The following is an 18,726-nucleotide window of genomic DNA, read 5'->3' as shown; positions in this document are numbered from 1 at the left end:
GGGCGTAAACCGAAAAAAATGTTCTGCCCCGGGCGCCCATAACTCTGGTTACGCCACTGTTTCCCCGCACTATTAAACAGCAACACAATGGAAAAGTGTAAAGATAGCAAATATGGTGCTGCATCCTCCATTGCAATATGTAAACCCATTTATTTTGAAATGCTGTTTTTTTTTTTTATGGTGTGGTAAACTTGCAACTACCTCTTCAATACTGACCTTCATTTCCTATTATACTAGTAATAATAATTCATGTTTAATATATAATAATGTTTAGAAATAGTTTTTATCTATGCAGTATTACTTTCTTTCTTGTTACAACTCAATTAAACCCTCTTCATTTATTAGTGTAATATAGTCAGGCTGCATATAAAGTAAAAGTATTCTTTTTAGGGGGCTTAAGCTGGGTAGACTCCTGGATTTTCATACAAAGGTTCATAAGAAAAATCTCTTTAGAAGATTTCATAAAACCATCAGAGAAGCCATCATTGATGAATGTCATTAAAAATTTTATTTGACCTTAACGTTTGATATTGCAATGGGTGGAGTTTCTTGAACAAAAACAACATTCACTATTAGAACTTCATTCTTTTGAGAAAAGATTGTTTTCACTTTTATATTACTCTGCTTTTGAATATTAAAGGAGAACTATGAGGTGAGTGATTTTCACTCACCTCATAGTTCAAGCCCACCTGTGACAATTAAACTGTCACAGGTCGGCTCAGTAGATCGGGAGGTGAGCGAACACATACCGGCGTTCGCTCACCTCTCGATCCTGTCACGGCTCTCTGCTGTGACAGGGGAGAGGCTGGATTCCACCCTCCCTGCTCCGATCCGCCAGAGCTGACTGGCGGAACGGACGGGCGAGGGAACAGCTGGCTCTGCCTCTAGATAGGCAGAGCCAGCTGTCAGTCAAGCAGCTGGGCGGATCCAGGCATAATTGTTGGGATCCGCTTCAGCTGCGGCATCTCAGTATACCGCGAGCAGCAGCTCGCGGTATACTGTGGCGCCTCAGTATACCGCGAGCTACAGCTCGCGGTATACTGAGCCTACGGTGACGGGAGGATGCTAGTTTGTGTCCTCCCGTTACCCTAAAGAGAACTATGGGGAAAAGCCCTAACCCCATAGTTCTCCTTTAACAGAACAAAAAGAAAAAACTACAGAAATTATGAATTAAAGTAAAAATAGTATTTCCAAGCTTGATAACTGTGCTCCATTGTCATTGTATAAATACATGAGATGATAAACAAATTCTAAGCAGCATTTAGGTATGTTCTGTTTACCACTACTATTTATTAATTAGTGTTTCCATATGCACATAGTATGTAAAGTGCTGTGCAAAAGTAAGGGAAATAAATAAGAATAAGCATTTACTATTGCCCTTTTTGATTCTTTGCTGTGTGTCCCATCTTACATCTTGTGTACAATAGGCAACAGTTATGTTTCTCTACTCTTGTTTGTATAAATCAGTCAACTTGTAAAACCACCATTTTATCATGGAAAAATAAACTTACTACAGTTGACTTCATCTGACTTATCGGCACAGTCATGGTCTCCATCACACACCCATCGTAATGTTATACATCGTCCGTCTCCACATCTGTAACTATGTGCAGGGTTACAGTCTGAGGAAATAGAACTAGATAATGTCCCACAGACAATCCAACACATCACAAGGTATACTTAAAATATTTGATTAAGCCTTAGAAGTGTACAACATAGGTATCATTAATGGGCAATCACCTACAACCACTTTTAGGAGAACTATTAGCACCCACATAGTAACAACTACAAGCTCCAATGGCTGACAACCTGCTAAATGAAGAAAGCACTGAAACCGATCACCTTCCAATTTAATTGGTAATAGTAGTAATTCCAACACAATGGAACTTGCTGGCTATTAAAGAACATATTTCACGTCTTATTCAAGTGGGTTCTTCAGTTCATCTGATGGGATGGAATTCATTGACATTTTAACCCTTACCAGTAGGGATGCACCGATACCAAGTACCATATTTGGTACAAGTACAAGTACAGATACTTTTCGAGCTCCAAGACTAGACTAGAGAAAAATTTAGAAGCTAAGAGGCAGCTGTCATTTGTAAGGAGCACACGGAGCTCCTGTGATTTGTGCATCCATGTTTTAACGTTTTCCGCTCTGCTCCATGCTCTCCATCCTGAACTACCTTGCCATGATCCAGAGTCCCCCAGAAGAGCAGGGAAACCCAAAAATCACGCTGGGGAGGGAGGCGGCCAGTGGGGAGAGAGGCAACTGAATGTGGGGGCAGACCATGGAGGGAGGGGCAGCATGGGCAACCGGATCACTTGTACTAAAGCACAGGCTTTACTACATTTAGCCTAAGCAGGGCTAAATGTGGTAAAAAAAACTACCTGCCCGGCGGCTGTGCCACCCCTCTACTCCCTGCTGCCCCGTGGCCTGGCCTCGGTGGCCTTGTGGGAAATCCGGCCCTGACTGTTGCTAACTCTGTTCCAATTGGACAGATTTCCCATTAATACCTGTTTCCCAAACTTCATGTCACTGTGACAGTGAAAGGAGATCTCCCCAACATAGACAACAATAAAGACCTCAGAGGTTCTAGCCCTTTCATACTCTATCCAAAACAAAGGGAAACATTTTGGCTGGAGTTTGGTTTAAGTATTAAGTTTGCTGAGAACATGTGTTCTTGCACTAGTTTTTATTTAATGACAAATCTGTAGAACCTTGGATGGTGTCATAGTTTTCCTATAGGGCCACATAAATCTTTAGGTAGCCAAATAATTCAGGCTATATAATACACTCTTCACCCATCTCAAGTAAAAGCTGCAGGACACAGATATAACCAAAATCATGCATAAATTAGATGATTTCATGTGATATATTAAAGCTGGCTTAATTATTCAAAGATAAGTTGATCAGGAGGTTTAATGGCATACCGCAGTTTTGCTCATCGCTCAGGTCTCCACAGTCATCATATCCATCGCAAACAAAGCTATGATTAAGGCACTTCCCGGTGTTACAACGGAATAGATGTTCACTGCAATCTGTAATTAAAAATTGGGACAATGTTAGAATTCACAGGAAATCTTCATGTGATCTGTGGAATAATGTGACTTATGCTTGCAAAAAAGAAAGTGCCTACACCATGAAGGAATCTTATGTTTGCTTAAAATAAAGGGGCACATTCAGAGCGATTATGAGGGCAATGAATCTGTCGTAGACACAGATGCTTTTAATGAAAACCTAAGAGACACCACTGTGCCTGGTGTCAATGGGTGGTAAGATTGTAAAAAAATATGAGTAAATTCTTTATGAGCTACATTTCCCTTCTTAAAGCATTTTTAAATTATTTTAATGGCCCCACAGTACATTTTTTGTAACCAGTTCCCCTCATCCAGTTAACCGTCTCACTGACATCGTCTTACTCATGTACTGTATGTACAGTACATGAGTAAGACCCCCAAAACTGATATATTTTTAAAACACAGGTCCTCGTAAAAAAATCCCTGATTTGCAACATTCCACAATATTCTGAGAGATATTTGTTAAAGTCAATTTTAATAAAAAATAACATCTGTTACCAGATCACATGCAAGTAGTAAAAGCTCGAGAATTACTTCTAACTTTAGCTAGTATTAGCTAGTCACATCTTGCTGGTTCTGTAATGCTGAAGATGTTTCACCGCTCATCCAAGTAGCCCATTAATGATGCATAGTCAATACATTTCTAAAGAGTATTACATTTTTTTTTTTTACATTTTGCTGGATTGTCTACTGTATGTTTTGTGGTGCTGAGCTAACACTGTGCAGAGCACCACGAACAACACACAGCTCAACTTAGCACTGTGCACACTTATGAAACAAAAGAAAACAAAGATATTAATAAAACTTAATCACAACCTTTATTAGGCTAACTAGCATATAAACAAAATTATGGCAGTAGTCATGTACTCTTTTATCAAGTCTGTAAGTAAAGCTAAATTCCAGCTGTGTAGACATCCATTTTTTAAAGTTTAGTCCAGAGTTTGACAACATTTTTACCTCATTTTTTTCAAAAACTGGATCACGTGATGCAGTACAGCAGGTAACCAACTGCTCTAATGCCACTGCAGTCTCTTGTACTAATTGCCCTAACAGCCATCGCAGTTAACCAGTTCTGCTGGGTGTTGTGTGTTTGAACGGAACCATGAACAACAGTACTGTCCATGTCACTGCTTGGACTACTTGTATTAATAATGGCCAAAGGTTATTGCGGAGAGGACAACCAGACTGCATATTACTCCACCCAGCAGCCACCAATAGAATTAGCTGTGTTGCCAATCTAAGTTACTTTATCCAGACAGCCAACTGCCTAAATAAAATAAAAAAATTTCGGCAGCAATGCACAACCCAGTCAGACAGTTGGCAGGGACATTTACAATACTATGTTTTTGGCTTTTTCAAAGACCTATACAACAGCTAAAGTGAGATAGAGGAAGCTTCACCGTTCATCACTACATGGGACTTTTTGATTGATGGGTCATCTTGCCTGGGCTTTGGACTATGTCTCTGTAATTTTGGTATTCTGAGTGTGTACATATGTATGTTATACATATGATTGATGTATGTCCTTGTATTATTTTCATTGCATTTATTTTATTTTACTTTTTTAAACTGGACCTGAACTGAGAAAGTGAAGATTTGCTATATTTTAGGGAACATTTAGAGATGTTAACTGTGCCTAATACATACCCTGAAAATGTTTTTGTTTTAAATTCCACCAGAAAAATAGCAGTGCATGTCCTAGTATGTGAGGGTTCCTAGGCAATCCTGTACATATAGCCCCACAGCTCTATATCTGTAATGTAAGATTTAAGGCACCACTGACTCGGACTACTAGTCTTGGGAGATTTTCTAGTAGTCTTCTCTTCCCAAGAAGAGTCTTGGTAGATCTTCTAGAATTCAGTTCCTCTTCAATTTAATGACTGTTAGAAGGGGAAAACTGTTTTTTTTTTTATAGTTTGCATGTCTGTTATATCCCATATCCTGATTTCCCTTACATCAGTGATGAACCATGAAGGCATACTGTAGAAATAAAAGAGCACTTAATGTCCATCAGTAAGAAGATATATAAAGTCTGCATTCCTTTTCACAGCTTCATAGTTTGATACTTTATTCATACTCAGTGGTCCTCTAGTTTGAAAGTTCAAAGTCAGGTAAATATATGGATTTTGATTATCATAGCAGAAAGAACATCCTGGTGCATAACAATAGTGAACTGTTCATGTCAGTGCTTGAAACTCTACCTACACTAGGCTTCGGTTTGCTGAAGGATACTTCAAGGGCATCAAGTAGGCTTTGTAAATGTTTGCTTTCCAAACTACTATTTACATATATAAAGTTAGTTTGTATATTAGCCTTTTGCACTGCTACGAGTATATATCTTGCAACTCACTTAAGCATCCCTATTTTGCAATGTGTACCAAATGCTAAACCCAGTGGTGCTAAATCCTTAAAGTGACACTAAACTCAGGAGTCAAATCTTAAAATGCATTAGAGTACCTTAAATATTAACAAAAATGTATCTGATTTGTGTATCACTCAGCTGTGGATTCTCAAATCATCTCTGAATTGGTGCTGACACAATTCCTTCTGGAGGGTGGCTACTTTTGTTCTCCATGGTCCCTGTGTGTGTTGTAAAGTAGCCACTGCTCCAAGCTCGCTCCCATGATACACTACAATCTCAAGTTTAATTACCTAATTTGTATTGAAGTTATAATCTATCATGGGAGCTAGCTTGGTGCAGTGGCTACTTTACAACACACACACAGGGACCATGGGGAACAAAAGTAACCACCCTCTACTGGGGAAGAAAAGTGACAGCAAGAATTCAGAGAAGATTTGAGGATCTACAGCTGATTGTTACACAAGATACATCTTTGTTAATAGTTAGGGTACTTAAATGCATTTTTGGGATTTAACTCCTGAATTTAGTGTCACTTTAAAGCTTTGTGCTGAAAAGTACATTGTCTAAACTGTGAGCGCTGGTAACTACTGATCCACATTTTTGAGCTGAAGCCTTGGAGAGCTAGGCCTTAAAAAAGAGACACTCATGGGTGTCTTTTATTTTAACAATGTCATAATGACACTTTTCTTTGAAAAATAAGGGCTTTATAATCATATAAAGTAAATATAAGTAAATTGACTATTTTAATATAAAGCCTTGTATAAATATTTTCTGTTGAGTATATAAGAAAACCCTTTGCAGAGGTTAACTAGTATTAGTGAGAAGAACTTACTGCAATGTACCTCGTCGCTCCAATCATCGCAGTCATTGTAGCCATTGCATGTCAGTTTCTTAGTTATGCAAACTCCATTGCTGCACAGAAAGCTTTCTTGTTCCCCACACAGTGCTAAAACACAATAATACATAAAAAAAAGAATGTGTTAATTGAGTTTTAAACTATATAAATAAATTTTCCTTTTCATTAAAGTGTAGTTCACCCAAAACAATCTGTTTATCTATTGTGAAACCCATTGGTGTTTCAGTTTCTGGGTCTGTAAACCTGCAGTGGTCATTTTGACATGCACCGTCTCCTTCTGTTGCATTTTTTATTTGTTTCATACTGTGGAGAATGCAAAAGGAGTGGAAAACCCCCAAAGTGGGCAACTCTCCAACATGGATGGAGACAAAACAAAAAACTATAGCAAGGAAATCTCCCCACTGGACTGCTAAAAAGATTTTTTAAAAATCAGTGTGTGTGACTCAGCCCATCAGACTCACTTTGTACCTGAAACATTACTTTTAAGTGAAATAATGTCTTATAAGGTCAATCCACCTAAGCAGATACAGTATATCTCATTGGGACTTCTTATGTCCCCAATATGTCCCCAATAGATAAAGGAAGCCAGCAGGTGTCCATCACTCCTGTGTGCCTCTATAACCTGCAACTGAGACAGAACTTTCTGACACTGGACTGTACACTTTGCTCTAAAATTCATTTATAATCTTTAGGCTTCATTGTGCCCTGCAAAAATTGAAGGCACCTCAGACCAGACCAGTCTGTGAACACAGAGCTGATGTGACTTTCAAGGGGTACTAACAAATTTGCCCGGGCCATTTTAGAATATCTTTGTAGAATACTAAATAATGTATTTCTTTTCACACTTTCTTTGCTTTACTTTATGACATTTTTTTACTTAGGAGACTGCAGATCTTCTCTCTGCTCTAAGAGAAGCAAATCCTTTTCACCTTTTAGCAAGACATTTTTATTATCAAGATTCTTCAGTTGCTGCAGAGCTGCTTAGGCTTCTGTTTACAAGGACGCTACAAACAGCGCTCTCGGATATGGCCTGGGAAGTATGTGTGCCTGGCTAGCCTGCAGCCCTGGAAGACAGGAGGAGTGCCTGTGCTAGTGAAAACCAAAAAAGACAAAAGAGAGGGCGCCCTCACCTTTGTCCTTTTTAGGCTTCTGTTTGCAGCTTCTAGATTACCTCTTGAATTTGACCTGGGGGAACATACCTGGAGCTTATTCACCCCTTTACCACATTGGGAGTCCTGCCAGTTTATGTTTGGCTAGAGCAACTCAGGGGGTGTCTGCAGCATTTCTCCTGAGGGTCCTGACAATGAACGTCTAGACTGCTGTCTCCCAGTCTAAGTCGCTGCCATCTTTAGGGGCCTCCTTTACTGGTCGAGGGACTGTCAAGAGGAGTGGACCACCCTGAGAAGAAGGTTACTAGCATGTCTAAATGTATTTGTTAGCTTTCGGCTCTGTTGGAGTCATTGACTTTCAGGGGCCACAAGTGAAAACCCTCTACCTCCCCCCAGAGTCTGTCTCTTATCTTCTAACAGCAGCTTCTGTTTCCCATTCTGTCTTGTGTGGTGACTGGCCCACACTCGAGAAGGTCTTAGCTACTTTAATCATTTTGCTTAGCAGTATCCTATTAAAGAGAGTTTCCTGATAGGATGCCATGTTGTGTACACATTCATTCACTGTCACAAAAAGATTTCAACTGTCCCTGTTGAGGACATCCCAGTTTTTAAGGACCTTGTGGATTAATGATTAGTAGCCCTTTCTAATTCTCTGTACTTCCATGCATTGTGTTGAAGGGCTAGCAGATAAGATCCACCAAATATTCATAATGGGCCTCCTTTCAGTGCATATGCACAGGAGGCTATGCCTTAAATGTAGCAGCAGCCTGCTTCTCATTCCACTATCGCTAGGTTGATTTGTCAGCTCATTATTTTAGCCCAGTAGCATGGTTCCCCCTTTCCTGGTCAAAGCCCACTCCACTATATCAGTTAGTGATTTTCAGCATCAATCATCTAATTCTCAGGCCTCAACTGATGCCCCCTGTCGTTTTAAGGATCTTTATGAGCTGTAGACTTCCTTAGCTGTCCTTGTTATCTTGTTTCTTTCTGGTGGGCCTGTTAGCCTTTTGCTTCGGGTACATTATGGGACACAGGTCCCTCCCCACTGTTCTTATAATCCACTCCTGTCATTGCTTGCTACTAAGCTGAGGCATGCTGCGGGTGGGAGGGGCTATACTGGGCTGTCCTTACAACTTTGCTTTGCCAGTATCCAACTCTCCTGAAAGTGGCAGTAAACCAGTGTTTCTAAATACTGCCCTGTGTCCTCTAATAAAAGAATGTCAATGGTAAGACAACAATCCTATTTTCCTGTGCAAACATCTTTTTACTTCTTTCTGAAAAGCAGTGTACACTCTGATTGTATATGAATCTAATATTGTATAAGTGAATGTATTAATCAGAATATTATTGTGTACCTGCATTGCCATATGATTATTATTAGATTCTGGGGCATAGTTCAAATGTCATCACTGATATTAATTTTAGCAGAGCCTAAAGCAGAGCTTTACAGACCAAAAAAAATGTACATGGGCAATAACAATTACAAACCTAAAGGTAAAAAACCATAGGACTAAGCACCTGAATGTACAACCAATGAAAAACAGATGCAATTATAAGCAAAATTACTGTGTTCCCTATTTCTGATACTGCTTTCAATCATTGGCCAGTTCCTCTATTGCTTTTGCCCTCTCTTTGTCAAAGCAGGATGTTTGAGTGACAAACTCACAATTTTGCCCCATATAAAGTCCCATATAAGCTGTGGCTTTGCTGCAATGTGTAGCAGTGTACGCATGTCAGATGCGCACATTCAAGGGTATCTCCATAGGACAATGTAAGAATTAGTAGATGGATGGAACGTCATGTAATCAGAACTGGCGCTTTCAGGATCCACGCAGCAATGCTGAGCCTGATGAAGGGGACCCTGCGCGGCCTGAACGCGCTAGTGTTGACATGACATTTTAAATAAACAAGCACTTTGGATTACAATACTTTTGGTGTGCTGGTGACATCCATCTACTGATAATATCTGACGGCGCCTTCCGTGGTCATTACAAGCACCCCCCACACTCCTTACCAGAAACCCCCGCTTTGAATTGGGGTTTCCGATAAGGAGTGTGGCCAGGCAAGCTTTCGTTTGTTCCAAATAAGAATTAGGAGACACCCAAAAAACAGATAGTGTGACCATTTCCTCCAAAGCTGAAAGTAATGCAACTGAAGCCAAAACTTTTTTTTTTAGTTTTGGATAGGATGGAGAGGGATTAGAACACTGGTCAGGTTTTTATTGCTGTCTGTGGTCCCGAGATTCACTCTCTCAATTTGTCCTGGTGATCATTACCACTAAATGTGAAAGAAATTCCTACATTTTGGGTTGTCATCAGAAAACAAAAAGATGGGAAATCTTCCAGGGACTTCCCTCTCTGGCTATTGCACAGAAAGGGAAGGGAACTTTCCCCAATGGGACACAGATGGCCAAAAAAAAAAAAAACTGACAGGGATGATTACCCCCCTAATCCCTTAAAAACTAACAAAAAAAGTTTTGGCTATAGTTCTTATTTAACTACTGTAAAAGTGGAATTTGGTTGGTTGTTAGGGGTTTGCACTATTTGCTTATCTTTACAACTCTTTTCATTTAAAACACAGGATGAATAAAAGAACCACAGTATGTCAGACACATAAACCGTTGATGTGTATAATGTAGGAGCAGTACATAGCCCATAGATGCTAGGATGTGCTTTTGTCTATTCTTCATTGAAAGGGTATGTAAGTGCTAAATGTTTCGGTATCACACTAAAACACAGCAATCCACAATCCAAACCTACTTGGCAATCCCAGCGTGTATAGAAGGTATCGCAATACAAACGTTTCAATAAAGATAAACACACTTTCCAAAATGAAGATCATCCATGAAAGTTTAAAGTACACTCCAGTCTCCAGTCCCAATCAGATTAGCCCACATATGTTATGTTCAGCAGCTTTTGCATGGAAAGATTGAATCTTATTTTACTTCTTAGTAAGAATAGGAGAATTTGTCTTTCTTATTCTTATATTCTTACCATTTGCCACATGAAAAGTAAGAGATACAAGAAGTCCTGTTACTGGCAGGATCTCAAGGTAAGAAACTGCAACTAACTGAAGAAAAATGATTTGCTTATGAAAAATGTAAACAGTGAGGCATGCTGCCAAATATAATAAAACTGAATTGGGTTTACATACACTTTAAAAACTATGAACAATCAACCATACATACCAACTTTTTTTTAACATCCATACTCTATTATTTACCCAGTTCTGAAGTGACACTGCATGATCTTTACTGTTGACTAAGGGGCTATGGCATACTGGTGTGTGACCACAATGGTATCCAATTGTGTTTACTGAAAATAACCTCAACTAGATAATGCTGACAAATCATTTGTCCATAACATTCTCTCTAAATAGTTTAAACAAACAGTAAATGATGGCAAAACTGAGTTAGCAGAGTCTGTACTATCTCTATTGTTCAGTATATGGGTATTTGGTTACTTCCTTCAATAAAGCATTCTACATAATGTTATTATGAACATTTTTAATCCTCCTTGTTAAGCCATTGCCTTTTACATAAATATAAACTGTAATAAACCAGACTGTACATAATGCAATTCTTGGAACATAGATTACTTGACCAGCTTTGTTAAATAAGACATAGGTTCTCAGAGAACAACCAGCAGTTCAAGAAGTTTAGAGATCTTTGCTCAAGTCATTACTGTGGAGCCAAGTTGTAGTAAGCCTTTTGCTATAGTGAGAATTCATAGTTAAATTTATTTTTTAAGTAATAGATCAGACTGAAAGTTGACATTTGTCATTCTTATGACCAAAGGTTCCCAAAGGGCAGCCAAAAGTGGGATTTCAAATCTATACCAAGCCAAGTGGGTTTCTGCAGTATTTCCTTATAAAGGTATAAAAGCATGAACCGGTTTTCTTTTTTTTTTTAAAGAAAAATGTTTAAAAAAATATATCCATGAATGTCACATACTTATCTCTTATGATTAGTACTGCTATGGTGGGAGCCATTTGGTTTCACAGCATCTTCTGTTTCTTACATTATTAGATCTTGGATAAACAGTCCATCGAAAGCAGCATAGTTCCATCGGAAACACAAGGATTGTGCATCAGTTGAGTCAGTGTATAAGTACTTTTCAATGTTAGACTTGTACTAATTGTTCCTGTGGCGGTTAAATGGCTATACACTGCTTGTTTTCAATCAACTTTTGTCAAAGTAGCCTGGCTGAAAATTGTTGGCTGAACAGTGACTGCAGCCAGTCAGAATACAATAGCCAGGCAGGAGAATTTTTCCATTTCAGCCCCAGGGCCAAACGTGAAAAATGTCAACTGTATGGCCAGCTTCAGTAAAAGTTGTGGTAGTGAAATCACAATAGGCAAAAGGAGTATATGTACCCCGAGTAAAGATCGGATGATGGAATAAAGATAAGGCTTGTAGAATGTTGAGGCTCAGTATTACTGTTTATCTAGGGCAGGGGTAGGCAACTCCAGCCCTACAACTGTTGTGAAACTACAAGTCCCATGAGGCATTGCAATTACAGGCATGACTCCCAGAGGCATGTTGGGATCTTTAGTTAAAGGTCACCCTGATCTAGGATCTGAGATCGACTATACGTCATTCAATTAGTTGGACACAGAGGGCTATTGTTGGTATAACTGTACATAAAGAAATTTTGTAAATTAATGTCGTAACTGCAGATATACTCAATCTTCGGATCTTCTGAACAGCCTTATTAAAGAGGAATTCCAGGCAAATCATTTGATGTAGTAGAGAAGGGTTAGACCCTTTTTGGGGTTTTTATTGTTGTCCAAGTAAGGAAAAAAACACACTTTTGACAATCAGCAGCAGAAAAGCTGTCCTGTTCTGGTGACAACTGGCAACTTTCAGATTCCCCCTCACATGTTGCCCCAGTAACAATTGTCACTGGATAATACAGTGATAATAAACCTTCCCAACAGAGAAAAGGCAGCCAAAACAGCAGTAATAGTAGTACGAGGCCATCCAAAATAACAAGATCATTAGGAAATGGTTGGAGCGACATGGGCCTCCATGACTACATCTCTCAATGCAATGTAACAGTAACTCTACTAAAACTTGGTAGAGATGCCAAAACTCAGTAAGACCACACAAAAAATTGCAAAATTAAACCCAGGCAGATGTAAAAACCATAATTTAGTCCAGTTATGTATTTAATACGAAATATTTAGATTTTTTACAATATAGCTAGTTCAAGTGCCCAAATCTGTCTTGAGTTTAGCCTGTCCAAAAGCATTCAGGGAGAGGGAACTTCAACACTATTGCTTTGAATAGAGTTTTCAGTCTAACATTATTAATATACTTACAGGGGAGCAGAACAGAGGAAGGACCTAACTAGTTTGCTGCTACTCATTCACTGTTCATTCAAAGGCTGCAGTGGGCCCTGAACTAGTCTGTATTGCTTTATTGTAGTGTAGTCTGCAGGTGGTACAAAGATTTGTAATTATGTATAGGCAGTCTTGTGATTCAGACACTCCCATCAGACAGCATAGCCAGGTTAATGACCTCACAACAAAGTCCAAATCCCATTCGCACTGCCACGGTCTCAAAACCACAAGGTATATGTGGTGCCAAGGTGACCACACGGATGGCGCTGTGCAAAACACTAATAGTAAATAAAAGTAATTCACCGGCACACACTTGAAGGGTTTTTAAAGTATTGATATGTTTATTCAATACCCAATGTCACATACTGTCATGCAGTGCTAACGTTTCGGGTCCGCACAGGGATCCTTCATCAGAGCGACAGTGACAGTTAATGACCTGACTTTCCTCAACAGCAATTAGGCAATATGGCTGTGTTAAGGACCCAAACCAAGCCTATTAAGTGTACAGTACAATGAAGGAGCAGACACCAGCCTAATGAGGTCATCACTCTACTGACTTTGTTTCATTTCCTGTTAGCGAAGTATGTTACATTGACAGCACTATACAGTGTAATGTTGCCTGTACAGCTCTCTCTTAGGCTGGGTTCACACCTGAGCGTGTTTTTTCAGCTCGCTTTGCAGCTTGTTTTTTTGCGCGTTTTTAGCGCATTTTTCCGTTCCGCGTTTCACTAGCGGTATGATTTTTTTTCCCTTTATTTTCTCTATTTTAAAAAAAAATGATAATTTTTTTTAGTTTCACTTTTAAACTTCCAGCTTGCTCCGCCCCCCTGCGACGCGGCCGCTCGCAAGGGACGGAACCCGGAAGTCGGCAGACGCCGGAGGACACATCGGGGATCGCGGACAAGGTAAGACCTGTACGCTGTATTCCCAAGTGTGGCTCTGGGTTAACGCTTTGTTAACCCCGATCCACACTCGGGAATACCAATGTAAACGTGCGGCAAAACGCCCCAAAGAAGCTCCTGTACTTCTTTGGGCGTTTTACAGCGCGTTCCTAGCGCTGTAAAACACCCAGGTGGGTACCATGCTCATAGGCAATCATTGGTTTTCACATGTTGAGCGTTTTACAGGGCGTAGGAACGCGCTGTAAAACGCCCAGGTGTGAACCAGGCCTTAGTCTGTGCAGAGGATAACAAGAAGCTAAAAAAAGACAGATTCAGGCACTTAGCACTTATACTAGCTAAAATAATGCAATGATTGTTCTACAGAATACATCATTTGCACAGCATACATAACTACATACAATGGTGGTATTTTATATCTGCCTGCAGTTTTAAAAATAATCTTCAACATACACAAATATAATGGGGGGGATTTATCATAGCAATTGTGAGTGTTTGAACTTGCACGGAATATATTTGCACCAGATTTATGATGCTAGTGTCATGTTGTTGATAAATGAGGTTTACCAGGCTCTAGGAAAGAAGACTCGTAACTTCAGACAAAAAGCTTAACTGTCACTTCTTGAAGAAGTGGTCATGGGCCCTTCTTAAGTTGTGATTGTTTTCTTAGGTGATGCTCCAGTTTCAGACAACCCAGAACAAGTGGTGCAAAAAAGGTGCAAAAAACATGCAACTGAAAAAGTAGTGCAAGATCGGGTAAAAACAGGTGCAAAACACGTGCAGTTGGAAAAGTAGTGTAAGCTCAAAAGCTCAGGTCAAAACAGGGGCACATGTTGAAAGACAGATTTGCACATTAAAAAAAATGATCTAAGAGGTTAAAACTGTCGCAATTGCTTTGATAAATTCCCCACAATGTATGTTGTAAAATACGTATTTAGCAGCGATGTACTGAATCTGGCTCTTAATTCATATTTCATTATATCAGATATCACAATTTTCCTAAGTAAACAGAAAAAGCATGCTTGGAACTAGCTCTGCACTTACATTGTCGTCCTTTCTCATGCTGTGGGGAGAAGCACACACGGCTCAGGTTGCTATTTTCTGTTTTGTTCTGGAATTGGGAACATCTTAAGAACTCCGGCCAGGAAGAATTCACCATGTCTAACACTGGCCCACAGCCATCTTGTGCTGCCTCACAGAATGATCGGCATGGTAGCAATGGTTGACTGGAGAGAAAAAGAAGAAAAGAAAGTTCTCAGCATAGCCATCAGCAGTGAGAAACTAAATTGTTGATCAGTCACAATGTATGAAATTCTCCAGGTAATAAATAGCTGACGTGTCTTTCTGATGACCTTTAAGAAGATCTTGACTCAAGATGTTTTTTCAGTGAAGGATAATAAAGGCAATCTATATACAAAATTAGATTAAACATTACAGTTTTCATGCCAATCATGTATCATTGAAAAGCTTCAGAAAACTCTTTGATGTGCAAACAGTCCAAAAAAATACAAAACCAAACTTTTTGAAGCAGCTATAGATTTTCAAAGTTTTTAACCCCCTTGGCGGTATGATTATGCAGGATTTTAGCATGCCAAAGCAGTACATTGTTTTTCATGGCAATTTGTTGTTTTATATTGTAGGCCTGTAATTCTTAGTAAATCTTAGGAATAACTCACCTAAATCTGTCCAAGCAAGAGTCTAGTAGATAAAGTTTAAAACACGAAATTAAAAAATTATAATATAACAAATAATTATAAAGAATTATAAAAAATTATAATATAATAATTTAAAAAATGGTCCAGTAAATGGGAATTCTGGGGGCGCTGCCTGATCCTACCACAGTCAATAGAGTACCAAGTTCACACATCACTGAGCTCGGTCGCAGAATCGTCGCTGTCGTCACTTTCAGTGTCTGATGACGAATTTCCCAACAAATCGTTGTCGCTCAATTTTGCAAGTGATTCTAATTTACTATCGCTGTTTTCTACCTGGTGTAAAACCGCTTTTGACCTAAAGGGAGGCTTTTTGGATGCGATGGATGTTCTCAAGTTTCCAGGCAGAAAGAACAGTAAAAGTGCAGGCAGGGCACTGGACAAAGCTCTAGGACACCGTGGGCTCGTAGGGACAAGGTAAGTGACACTTTTGTGTAATCCTGAGTGTGACTCAGGGTTACCGCTATTGGTACTGAAAATTAACCCCGAGCCTCACTCAGGAATACCGCCAGGGAGGCTACGCATGCGCAATTGCTTTTTTCTTACAATGTTCGTAGGAAAATTAATTTGTAGCACTCAATTAAGTCTAAACACTATAGGGTTGATTTACCAAAGGTTGATTGGCTGTTGACTTTACAAGGGCATTTTCACTATGCAAGGGAATTTTCCTTTAGTGAATGTGGTGAAAATTAAACTGACACTAAACTAAGGAGTTAAATCTTAAAAATACATTCAAGTACCCTAACTATTAACATAAATGTATCTTATTTGTGTATCACTTAGCTGTAGATTCTCAAATCATCTCTGAATTGGTGCTGACACTGTCCTTCCTTCTGAAGGGTGACTACTTTTGTTCCCCATGGTCCCTGTGTGTGTTGTAAAGTAGTCACCGCTCCAAGCTCACTCCTGTGATGAACTACACTCTCAAAACAAATTAGTAAACTAAATATGAGATTGTAGTCCATCACAGGAGTGAGTTAATATGCACTTTACAAAGATTACACAGTTGAGTGCAAAGAAATAAACAGTATTTTTACATGCACATGATTGGATTATGTAAATCAGCACAGCTGTATCTCATTCACTAAGCCAAGTGAAAATCCCCTTGCAAAGTGAATAGCCTATCTGCCTTTAGTATATCAACCCCTGTATGCCATAAGGCAGACATGTTGGGGTTGATTTACTATTTACAAATAAGCTATTGACTTTGCAAGGGGATTTGCACTCTTCACAGGAATGTTATCTTATTGAATGTAGTCAAAATTCACTTTGCAAAGAGTACCCAAACATGAGTAAGGAAAAGAAAAAAAAACAAAGTATTTTGCTTGCACATGATTGAATGATGGAAATCAACAGAGATTCACCTAATTCACTAAGTTAAGAACAAATTCCCCTGCAAAGGTCTAATTTCCTTGCAAAGTAAACAGCCAATTTGCCTTTAGGAAATCAACCCTCTCATATTTATACATTCCCTAATCCAAATCAACTCTATCGCCATATGCCTACACAAGTTACAGCTCGAAAGGTTCCCAAGGGCCAGTGACTGCTCAATTAACACGCAGTGCTTGCTAGTCCTAGAGTGTGTTAGTGCCTATGAAGAAGGAAAGGAGAAATCCAGCCAGACATGCCTTGCGTCTGCCAAACTCTAGTTCCCCCCATAGTAGACAACTGGGTTGTCTAAATTCATCTCTATAGAATGTGGCCAAGTTATAAGCAGCTTGTGCCAAAGGGTAGCCTAATTTGTATCATCTTCTGTTAGTTACTAGGTTAGGCTTTGTGGCTCTTGCTTTCTACAATAATTCAGACACTGATCAAGCAAATTTGCTAAATGGTTTTAATGTTCAATGATTAAAGCCTAATTACAAAATTTTAGTGAATTTCAAAAATATGACTATATTGTTCCACATGACATTTTCCAGATGTATCTGTCTCCAACCACCAAATCAGCCTACAAAGCACTACTGTCAACCACAATTACTTTTAAAGTTTGAAGCTTTCAAAAGTTTTTGTAGAAAATAATGAATATTCCATGTATGTTAGCTAAATATTAATTTTGCATGTCTTAAAATATTATGAGATGGCAAGAACAGATTTTCATGGCTGCTTTCACCCTGTATAAGATGCTGTCTGCGTCTTCTGTGGTTTTCCTTTCATGCTGTGAATTAAATTGAGGTATAATTAAATTGACATGTAAGAAATTTGGGTTTTAAGAAAAGTGTATTTATAAGACTTGCTGGTTTTCTTTTCTCATGTTTTTTTTTAACACAGTAACACCATTCAACTTAAATGACTTGACAGAAAAAAATGACATTTCTGCATAGTCGCTGAGACTATTGTGCATGCTAAATCTAGTGGGTTCTCTTGAACGGCAAAGAGCAAGAAACCCTTGAAATAAATTTTAGGACTCAAGTAATCCCAGCTGAATTTGACTATGGGGTCGATTCACTAAGCTGCGGACGGCAGCCGAGTGAATAACCGACCCAAAGTGAGCCGAACGCTGTTCAGCTATTCACTTCAGGCTTGTACGGCTGATTTCAGCCGTATATTGGCTGAAATCAGCCGTACAATCAGGTGGCTTCGTGTGGCTTTGGGTCGGCCAAACATTCTCAGCATGTTCGGCCGACCCGCAGTGCAGAAGGAGTCCGACTCAGCCAATCCAACATCTGGATTACTACTACAGGCTACTCGCTGCTGTTCGGCCTATTCTCATAGATGCCGAACAGCAGTGAGTGAATAGCCGAATGCCGCTGAGCGGCATTCGGCTCGGCTATTCTGCCCAGTACCTCTGTGGTACCGAGCAGAATAGAAAAATAGTAAAAAAAAGTATTAAAAAAAAGGAAAAAATTGAGCGGAGCTAGCAGTGATAGCTAGCTCCGCCCAACTGTTTTCTATTGGCCGGGCGGTTCTGCTGCCATCAAAAAAAACACCATAGGAATGCATAGCTGGATTCCTATTGGCTATTACAATTTTCAATAGCCAATAGCAAACAAGCTATTGCACCCGCCCACTGCTGCTGTCAATCACCAGAGGGGAACCTGATGGAGAACTGCATGTCCCCCACTGCTGATTGACAGCAGCAGTGGGCGGGTGCAATAGCTAGTGAGGTTACAAAACCTGTACAGTACAACAACAAAAAGGAGACAACATCAAGGAAAAAGAACTACCACAGCACATGGAATACAAGGCAGGGTGAAATTACAAAATAGTATATTAATTACAAAGTTCCCAGAACACATACAACTACTTTAAAACTACATATGTAATCAATAAGACTAGATTTTATCTAATTTTTGACAGCTGCAACTCAGGCAAGTTGTTTTTTTTATTGAGAAGGAGCACAATTTACTAAAGTGATCCAAGATTTTTT

At 39.4% G+C, this 18,726-nt stretch overlaps 1 protein-coding gene across 1 annotated transcript in view; it reads right to left on the bottom strand.

Annotated features, from left to right (window-relative positions):
• CORIN (corin, serine peptidase) overlaps window positions 1-18,726 on the bottom strand; it is a 182,118-nt gene that overhangs the window by 52,427 nt on the left and 110,965 nt on the right. The window contains exons 5-8 of the mRNA XM_018564960.1: window positions 14,692-14,873; window positions 6,273-6,386; window positions 2,932-3,039; window positions 1,512-1,622 (exon numbers count right to left, since the gene is read on the bottom strand). Coding sequence (XP_018420462.1) covers window positions 1,512-1,622; window positions 2,932-3,039; window positions 6,273-6,386; window positions 14,692-14,873 — 515 coding nt within the window. The remainder of the gene's footprint in view (window positions 1-1,511; window positions 1,623-2,931; window positions 3,040-6,272; window positions 6,387-14,691; window positions 14,874-18,726) is intronic.

The sequence above is a fragment of the Nanorana parkeri genome, unplaced genomic scaffold, assembly GCF_000935625.1.
Source record: "Nanorana parkeri isolate BGI_ZX_2015 unplaced genomic scaffold, ASM93562v1 scaffold800, whole genome shotgun sequence".
NCBI lineage: Eukaryota > Metazoa > Chordata > Amphibia > Anura > Dicroglossidae > Nanorana > Nanorana parkeri.
Note: the sequence above shows the minus strand (reverse complement) of the source record. Positions and strands in the feature narration are given on the sequence as shown.